This window comes from Nyctereutes procyonoides, unplaced genomic scaffold, assembly GCF_905146905.1.
Source record: "Nyctereutes procyonoides isolate TBG_1078 unplaced genomic scaffold, NYPRO_anot_genome, whole genome shotgun sequence".
NCBI lineage: Eukaryota > Metazoa > Chordata > Mammalia > Carnivora > Canidae > Nyctereutes > Nyctereutes procyonoides.
This window is the reverse complement of record NW_026575037.1, coordinates 26,868,681-26,878,095: the sequence shown is the minus strand read 5'-3', so window position 1 is coordinate 26,878,095 and position 9,415 is coordinate 26,868,681. Positions and strand designations below refer to the sequence as shown.

The 9,415-nt window shown below is 61.2% G+C and overlaps 1 protein-coding gene across 2 annotated transcripts; it reads left to right on the top strand.

The window, feature by feature from the left end:
* The first annotated feature begins 495 nt into the window (after positions 1 to 495).
* CHI3L1 (chitinase 3 like 1) lies at positions 496 to 7,839 on the top strand. Of its 2 annotated transcripts, none has more exons than XM_055318981.1 (10): positions 496 to 738; positions 1,014 to 1,043; positions 1,939 to 2,140; positions 2,641 to 2,697; positions 3,457 to 3,607; positions 4,423 to 4,547; positions 5,584 to 5,707; positions 6,169 to 6,351; positions 6,949 to 7,065; positions 7,645 to 7,839. In XM_055318981.1, exons 1-10 carry the CDS (start codon positions 714 to 716, stop codon positions 7,768 to 7,770), a joined length of 1,140 nt encoding a protein of 379 aa, XP_055174956.1. In that variant the 5' UTR covers positions 496 to 713; the 3' UTR covers positions 7,771 to 7,839. The 2 variants fall into 2 exon arrangements, with proteins under 2 accessions (XP_055174956.1, XP_055174955.1); XM_055318980.1 differs by having other exon boundaries at positions 498 to 738; positions 7,214 to 7,839.
* The last annotated feature ends 1,576 nt before the right edge of the window (positions 7,840 to 9,415 follow it).

Sequence of the window (9,415 nt, the reverse complement as noted above, 5' to 3'; positions counted from 1 at the left end):
TCCCAGAGCAGCCTAGGGGGGGGGGTGGCTTTCCCACTCCTCCCCAGCTCTCTCTTACATAATCAGCACAGCAACTGCTAAAAGGCTGCCAACCCTCACCTGAGTCTCAGGCCAGGCTGGTGGGAAAGAGGCTTGGAGAGAGACAGCCCGAGGCGGGAACAGGTCAGGCCGGGGCTGCGGGCCGGGGAGAGAGTAAATTGCAGCCTTGTTTGGGGCGCTGCGGGTGACGGACCTCAGCGGGGCCGGTTTCCCCCTGTGAGGCCAACGGAGAGGCTGCCAGAAAAGCCCGGAAATTGCAGGCAGAAAGTGAAGGGGTAAAGGGGTGTGTGTGGGACGGTGCGGGAAGACGGCAAGGGAGGGAGGTGTCTCGAGTGAGGCTGGCTCACTCACGGAACCGCCGACGGGATCGTGGGTGGCAGGTGCCACCCGCCCCGAGAGCTGGCCCAGGTTTTCAAAACTCTCCAAGGTTTCTCAATCTTCCCCTGGTGGCCTCCATGCTCCTCCCAGGCAGTGTCCCAGCCGGTAGTTCCGTCCTTAACACAGCTCAGTTCCCATAAATGGGATGTCTTGGGGCCAGTGGGAGTGGAATGGGACAGGTATAAAAAGGAAGTGCGAGGCCCCGGGAAGAGGCCCCGTCCAGGCAGCTGGACTCAGGAGCTGAGGTCGCAGGACCAGGACCCGGCCACACCACGGCCCCACCCACTGCAGCCAGGATGCTTCTGAGGGCGGCTCAGACAGGTGCCTGCGGCACTCAAGGCCGGCTTGGTCGTGGGTTTTTGGGCTGAGAGCCCCAGACAGCCCTCAGAGCCACTGCACACAGGGGCTGGCCTCCTCCATGCTGGGGAGGGGAAGGAGGGGAAACAGAGTCACTGGAGGGAGGAAGGAGGGGGGAAGAGGAGGAGGAGGAGACAGAGGCTGGGCAACTGGTGTTAAGGCCTCATTGCCCGGGTGGGGTGGAGCAGAAGGAAGGGCAGGATGTGCTCCCAGGGGCCTGACTCTGGATTCCCCTCCAGGCTTTGTGGTCCTGATCCTGCTGCAGAGCTGTAAGTAACCCCCGGATGGACGCGGGAGGGCAACATGGAGGGGACGTGGGGGCCTCGGTCCTGGCAGAGGGGAGCACCTGCCAGCTGCTTCTGTGATTCAAATGGCTCAGAAACACTAACAGCTGCTAAACCAAGGCGATACGCATGTGGATGCTTACTACGCTCTTCTCTATTTTTTCCGTACATTTGAAATTTTTCAAAATAAAATCCATCCAAAGGCTCTGGTGTACTGAGGGCGCAGACCCGTCTTGGCCTGGTGGGCACCGCGGTGGGCCTAGGGGCAGCCTGGGTGAGGACGCCCACTGTTCCTCCACAACCACGAGGGCGGGAAAGGCTCACTCCGCAGCAGGAGGGCGTAGGGTGAGGAGAGGAACGACTTCCCGGTCCTCTGTGCCTGTGCCCGGCCTGGGGGACGGGCTGAGGGGCACTGGGTACCGCCATCCCGGGTGGGTGACAAGTTAGGGACAGTCCCGCAGGAAGGCAGGGAAGCAGTGGCCAGAGCATCCCAGATGGATCACCCCCTGCAGGGGTCGTTAGTCTCCACCCTGAGGGCGGTTCTGGGCTGGGTGCCTCCTCTCCTTCCAGGCCACTGCCTCCAGGAAGCCCTCTTTACTTGCTCTGAGTCCCATTTTACCTTTAGGCACCAGCCCCCACCCTCAGGGCACACGGTGCCCCGTCCTTAGTCTGTGGGATGCTCACCCACTGCATTTTATCTGCTCAAAGCATTTTCAGAATAGGCCTTATTCTCATCAGAGGCGGGGGCAGCTGAGCCAGAGCCTTGTGCTTAGAATTCTAACTGGACTCACATCTCAGCCCGGCCTGCGCTCAGGGCAGGGCTCAGCCGGAGGCGCCAGCTCAGGCCTGGCTCAGGCCCCACCCCAGGCTTCTTCTCCAGGCTCTGCACACAAACTGGTCTGCTACTATACCAACTGGTCCCAGTACCGGAAGGGTGATGGGAGCTGCCTTCCCGATGCCATCGACCCCTTCCTCTGCACCCACGTCATCTACAGCTTCGCCAACATAAGCAACAACGAGATCGACACCTGGGAGTGGAATGATGTCACGCTCTACGACACGCTGAACACACTCAAGAGCAGGTAGGGCCACAGGCTGCCAGGACAGGAGGGAGTTGGAGGGCTAGACCGGCTGGTGCCAGGGCACGGCACCTCTGCTGGGGACGCGGGTGACGGCCCCCAGGACCCTGCTGGGGAATCCGAGGGCCCGGGCTTCCGTGGGAGCAGGTGATGAGCACCCATGCTGGGCCAGACCTGGTGACGATGAAGGCAGGCTACGGAAGGAGCCCAGCGGAGCTCCAGGGGCGGGGTCGGGGGGGGCAGCCCTCTCCCCCACTGGCGGTGCCTCTCCAGGGAACATAGGAAATGCTCACGACTCTATTTTGCTGTATCCTGGTTTCCCCACTCAGGGGAACAAACGTGGGCCGCGTACCTCAGGGTGACTGCCGCAGTCTATGCGGATCTCGGGTTGGGAGCCCCTCCCGCCCAGCGCTGAAAGCCTTCAGCAGCCTCCCACCCCCGGGGCAACTCATGTTACAACAGCCTCATTCCACCCGGCCCTCCTGCCTCCCTGTGCCCCACAGGAACCCCAACCTGAAGACCCTCCTGTCTGTTGGAGGATGGACCTTTGGTTCTCAAAGGTAGGAGCCAACTCCCGGAGGATGGAATGGGGGTGAGGAGGCACAGACCTTCCCTACCCACTCTGCAGGGTCCTGGGAGCCCCAGACTGATAAGGCACAGGGTCCTAAATGGTTGCCAGGCGCCCACCCCGTGAACAGCCCCAAAACCCAAGCCCGGAGAAGAATAGGGCCTGCCAAGAGTCACATAGCCTGTTGCCAGTCCGTCTTCCGACTGCCTATTATCCATTTACTGCCTCTCAGAGTTGAAAACACAGAACTTCTGGGAGAGACTACCCTAAGCACTGGGAGGAGAGAGATGGAAAGAATGGAAAAGTTGGGAGTTAGAGAGCCTGGAGGACTCCCTGAAGCGGGTAGGGTTGGAGCAGGGTGTGAAGTGGGGGGCAGACGCAGCTCTGATAGCTCCCACCTACTGAGTGACCGCTGGGCATCAGGCACCCCGCCCAGCCACGACCACAGGTGATCCCCCAGCAGCACCGGCGCACACCAATTGTCCCCACTTCACAGACAAGGAAACTGAGATGCAGGCTGCGACCTTTCCGAGGTGGCTTGGCTAGTAGGCATTAGCGCAGGGCCTGGAAACCAGAGCCGCTGCTCCAGAGCTCTGTCTCAGGGGCCCGGAGGTGGGTCCTGCCCCAGCCATGCCCTCTGGGGTGCTGGGGTTCAGGCCCCCCCTTCCCAAGGCCTCAGAAACCCCTGGAGACAGCCATGGCCCCCAGCAGGTCAGCACTGAGCACTCTCCCGGGGTGATCTGGGCCCTAGATTTTCCAAAATAGCCTCCAAGACCCAGAGTCGCAGGTCTTTCATCAAGTCGGTGCCACCGTTTCTGCGAACCCACGGCTTCGATGGGCTGGACCTGGCCTGGCTCCACCCCGAGCGGAGAGACAAGCGCCACTTCACCACACTGGTCAAGGTGCTGGTCGGTTGGGGAGAGCGGGGGGGAGGGGGGCTGGCCCCAGGGAGCGGGGTGGGCCGGAGCTGTCTTCAGCCGCTGGCCCCCCGAGGGCAGGCGGACAGGGGCCTGAGGTCTGGGGTCTGGGACCCAGACCAGGGAAGGACTAACTGGCCTGTGCCCCGAGATCTTAGACAACAAGGGGGATATCTTGTGACCGTGCTGGGGGTGCGGTGGGGTCCGCAGAGGCTGGAGGGCACCAAGCAGAGCACCCCCCACCTGTCACCCATCACTGCCCACTGAGCAGGGAGCATCATTACCGCCAGTTTGATCCGCAGCAGGCACTGCCTTGGCCGTATCTGAAGGGGGCGGCCCGAGCATCTCTATCACCCAGGGGCACACTGATTGTCTAAACAAATTGTCCATGGTGCCAACATTATTTTAATTTTAAAGACCACTTTAATTTTGTGGTCTCATTTACTGGCATGAACAAAACACAAACTGAAAAACAAAGTTCTTCCAACACGATCTGTGGGCCAACGAGGACCACCGTCTGTCCTCACGGTCCCTCTGGGACAGGCAGCAGCTGAGCATCGATGGGGACGTGTGGGGTGTGCGGACGTGACTGGTCCAAATGGTTTTTTAGGAAAAGGGTGGGTGAGACCAAGGTGCGGCCACCAATGGGTCAGTTTATCACTCCCCTGAAGCCCCATCATGTTGGGGGTCCCTGCCGATGAGGAAGATCAGCGACCTTGAGGAGACCTTGGCCTGTGTCCAGAGACTCCCTCTCACAGCCGGGGCCCCTTTCTCTCTCTCTCTCTCTCTCTCTCTCCCAGGAAATGAAGGCTGAGTTTGCGAGGGAAGCCCAGGAGGGAGCAGGGCAGCTTCTGCTGCTCAGCGCAGCAGTGTCTGCGGGGAAGGTGACCATCGACAGTGGCTACGACATGGCCCAGATCTCCCGGTGAGTCTCCTCCGCGCGGAGTCAGAAGACTGGCTTTCTAATCCGTCGTTCTTCCAAAGACTTGATGTATGGCCTTGAGCAAGTAGTCACTTCTGCTCTCTGTGCCTCAGTCTCCCCGTCTGTCAAAGGGGGCACAGTCATCTTTGTCCCTCCTCTTTCACGTGGGGTATTGTGCTGCGCAGCTGAGAGGGTCTCTATGAATGCATTTGCGGGAAAGGAAGTAGGAAATGCTGCACAACCTGGCCCGTCACCGCGAGCACGTTCTCCGCCCGGGGCTTTCCTCCACGGAGTGCGGCCACTGGGGACGCGGCACAGCAGCAACAACACTGGGCATTTCTAGACCCGAGGCGCCTTCACACACATAGGCCACCCCCTCCCTGTTCACCCCTCCTCGCCGCCCTGCCTTCTTCTGCACGCGAGGATGAGCAGTTCTCAGCCAGGAGGGGCTGATGTCTCAGTGGAAGCAGACACGGACCTTAGGGAGCCCAGGAGTAAAGACGAAGGCTCTTCACTATGACTTTTCAGAAGCTTCTTTATGATCTCGGGGAGGTGTAGACTCAGTGTTGAAACCGACCGTTCAGGAGGAAGGAGCTAGATGGCTCTCGACCATCTGCCCTGAACACCTGAAGCTCATGTCCACGCAACCCACATGCGTGTGTAAAGCTTCCTCCCTGCCCCAGTGGCCTGTGGGTTCAGGCCTTCCTTTGCTCCATCTCTTTCCCCACCAGGCCTTGTGTTGATGCCACGTTCAATCTGCTTTCAGGAGGATGAAGGTGGCGGGGGCAGACAAGGGTGGAAGGGAAACACGGAGGCCGGCTCCCGACTGTGTGCTGGGGACGTAGCAGAGCAACTCCACCCTCGCCTTGGGCGCACTTGCGGGGCCCTGAGCCCACTCCCTGGCGCGGCCTGGACAGTGGTTCCGGGGCTCTAGGGGTTAAAGGCCTGCCTGGCTACCCATTACATCGTGCTGGGGAATGGACATGAGGCTGTGAGACTTTCTAATTTCCTGCCTCGCCCTCTGACCTCTCTTCCCTAGACACCTGGACTTCATCAGCCTTATGAGCTATGACTTTCACGGAGCCTGGCGTCAGACCACCGGACACCACAGCCCCCTGTTCCGAGGCCAGATGGATGCAAGTTTTGACCGATTCAGCAATGCTGTGAGCTTGGAAGGCGGGTGGGTGGCCAGGAGGGGGCCCCAGAGACCTGTCACCTGCCTGTGCTCACACACCAGCCCTGTACACCTGGGGAATCCTGCAACAGAGGACATATGGGGCCCACTCCACAGATGAGGAAACTGAGGCCCATAGTCTGTGAGTTCTCCATGGCTGCAGAAGGGAGGAGGCAAGAGTCTAGTCTAGGCCAGCCTTGCACTTGTCGGGTAACCTGAGCCCGATTGGCTGCTGACGGTAATAATCCCTTCCTCTACCTAAGATAATTTTTTTTTCGAGAATGGAACTACAAAATGCACTTTAGACTGCTATTATCAGCTCCCGGAAGGAAGTGAATCCCGGATGCCCAGCACATCCCCTGCCCCTGGTCAGGGCAGCAGTGGGAGCTGTTCGGTCTTGCCCACCTTGCCCCACCAGCACCACTAACAGCTCATACCCCCCCCCCCCAGGACTATGCCGTGAGCTACATGCTGAGGCTGGGGGTCCCAGCCAATAAGCTGCTGATGGGCATCCCCACCTTTGGAAGGAGCTTCACTCTGGCCTCCTCCGACACCGGTGTGGGTGCCCCCATCTCAGGGCCGGGATTATCAGGCCAGTTCACCAAGGAGGAGGGGATCCTGGCCTACTATGAGGTATGAGCTAGGGAGAAGGTAAGAGCCTCACACACTCAGAGGCCCCGAGGAGGTGAGCCTCTCACCCTGCCCCCCTCTTTTTGCTCCTTTGCGAGTAAAACACTATGTTCTGGTGAACCTAGTGCCCTGAGGAGGGAGAAGAGGAGAGGTCAGGCCTCTTGCTCCCGAGTCCCCTGCAGGCACACCTGGCTGCCTGCCTGGCTCCCACGCGGCCCTCTGGTCCTAGCTGAGGTCTTCCTTCCAGCCCAGGAAAGAGCGATGGCTGAAGGGCGGGTTCCCTTGCCTGGACCCCTCTGCTGCTCTCTACCGCTTTGGGCCCCTTCGTGCCACCTCCTCGTTTCCTCCCTCTCTAAGATGCCAGAAGCAAACCAGAGTCCCCCCCCAGTTGCCTCAGGCTACAGCACCCCCAGGACCCTGGGACACTTGCATCTGGTTTGCATAAATTTGCATGAAGACTGCAGTCTGGGGGCTGGGGGCCGGGGTGGCGGCTGAGCAGGATGAAGCGAGGGGCTGAAGGAGACTTGGGCAGTGGCATCTCCCGGTGCCCTGCAAGGTCTCACGCAGCTCTCCGTGCCATCTGCCCTGTCCTCTGCTCAGATCTGTGACTTCCTCCGCGGAGCCTCGGTCCACAGGCTCACCAGCCAGCAGGTCCCCTACGCCACCAAGGGCAACCAGTGGGTGGGGTATGATGACCAGGAGAGCGTCAAAAACAAGGTAGGCTCTCAAGGCCTCACCCCAGGATGAAGAGGGAAAGGGAGCCCGGATTCAGGTCCCTGCACGAGGTCCTGGAGGTGCCTGCTGGTCCTGTCCCTCAGGGAGCCCAGGGGAACCCAGCTCTGCCCGCTGTGGGTCTTCCCCACAGGTGCGGTACCTGAGGAACAGGCAGCTGGCTGGCGCCATGGTGTGGGCCCTGGACCTGGACGACTTCCGGGGCACCCTATGTGGCGGGGCTGCACGCTTCCCCCTCACCAGTGCCATCAAGGACGCGCTCACGGCGGCCTAGCCTGTGTCCTGCCCACAGGGGGGGGAGGGATGCCCTTGCCCTTGGCTCTGGCTGGCCAGGAGCCTATCGCCCGCCCTGCTGAGCATCCCCCAGCCTCAGTCTACCTGCCTTGGGCCCCCGCAGAGGAGCCCCCAGCTCAGCTCCGGTGCACAAGTGGGTAGAGGGGGGCCCTGGGCAGCTGGGGCCTGGGGAGGGCAGAGCGCAGGACACAGCCCAGCAGCCCCTGCGGATTCGTGAAAATGCTCGATGGCCCCAGTCCCACACGGAGGTGCCTTCGACCCCCTCCCCAGGCGTCCTTGCCAAAGAAGGCCATTTGGCCAGCGCTGCCCCACGCAGCCAAGCACGTCCCACGAAGCAGCCGCCGCACGAATCGCCCTCTCAGGGCCCAACTTGAAACCCTGCGGCCAGGAACATGACCACGTCCCCCCACTTCCCCTTCCTAATTCCGCAGCCGCGGCTCAATAAAGCACCAGAGCTTCCCCGTGTTGGCGCTTGCTTGGCCCGTCTCTGTGCCCCCACAGGGCTCCCGGGGCTCCCCTCCCTCACCTCTTCCGCATTCCTCTCTGAGGCTTGGGGGCTTGGAGCTTGTAGGAGGTGCAGCAGGAGAGGCTCCCCTGGCCTCTTCTGGGCCCCAGGGAGCCCCAAAAGGGGGCCAGCCCCCTCAGATCCATCCACCGAGGATTTAACCCAGGAGGGCTGACGGCTTTCCAGGTATTGACGTAGTCCAGGCCTCTTGACGCAGTTCCTTGTTCAAAGAAGCCTCTTCTGTTTCCCAGAGGGTAGCAGGTGCTAGGAAGGAAGTCGCTTCATTCCAAACCCTCATCTCTGAGCGCCTGGGAGGGGTAGGGAGCCAACCCAAGGCCAGGTGAGAGAGCCCCGACCCTAGCCACTCAGGGCCAGAAGGAGACCCCGGAGCCCTCCTGCACCCTCCCCCCAGCCCAGGCTAGAGTCTCTGCAGGCTCTTCGGTCTCCTCGGAGAATCCCGGAGGCCGTAGGTGGCTCATGAACTTAAGGACCCCCTCCATTGCTGGTCTGAAACAGGTGTCCTAGGGCCGCAGCTCAGCCCTCTGCCTCCCTCGTCTCTCCTCTTGGGACCCACTGGGCCCTCAGGCTGGCTGGGGACACGAGCCGGCAGGCAGTGGGATGGGAATACATGGGGTGGGCTCCAAAGACCAGCCAGGCTTCCAGCCTTGATGAGGTAGAAGTGCTCTCATCAGGTTTCTGTGCATCTCCCAGGGCCCCCGACAGCCCTTGCCTCCAGAGCCCAGATACACACTCCAAAGTCAAAGGGAATTTCTGTGTGGATTCCCTCCTGTGTGGACTATCCATTTGTGACACTGGTTTGAGGTGTAGGGAAGGAGGTACCTATCGGCCACCCTGAAACCTGAACCGGCTGGAGCTGGGCAGATGCAACTGATCCCAAGGTCACTAAAGGCAAAGAAAGTGAGAACGTGGCCAAAGCCGCAGGAGGGCACCTGGCAGCACATCGCGGGCCGGGGGGCCGGGTGCTCGCCAACCCCTTCCCCTTGCCCACCGCACCACACGAGGGTCTTCGAAACCCCAGGGCTGCCCACCCTCCAGGGCAGCCCAGCCCCGTCCTCCTCCCTGGAGCCACCCTTCCCCCAGCCTGGGCCAGGCTCCCCAGGCTGACTCAGGGTACGGCAGAGTTAGTCACATTCACTTATAGCTGTGGAGTCAGAGGCCAGGGATGGGGATCGGGTCTCCGGGGCCCGCCTCCTGCCTGGCAGGACACTGAGTCACCTGGCAGAGGGCAAGGCACCCAGGCCGGGCCGGACCCCGGGGCTCCCCAGGCCCTCCGCGGCCACTCTGCCACAGATGGCCGGCAGCGACAGGAGCCCCAGGGCAAGGAGGACAGCCCGCGTGTGGCTGGGGGCCCTAAGTCAACGACATGTGTATTTATTTTTAAATGTTGGGAGACACCATACACGCTAAAGAATGCGCGAGATGGATTTGTGTCATTTAGAGAATGACTGGTGAGAACCGGTGTAACCCCCACACCCCCGGGATGGGAAATGAGACCTCAGCAGTGTCTCTGAAACC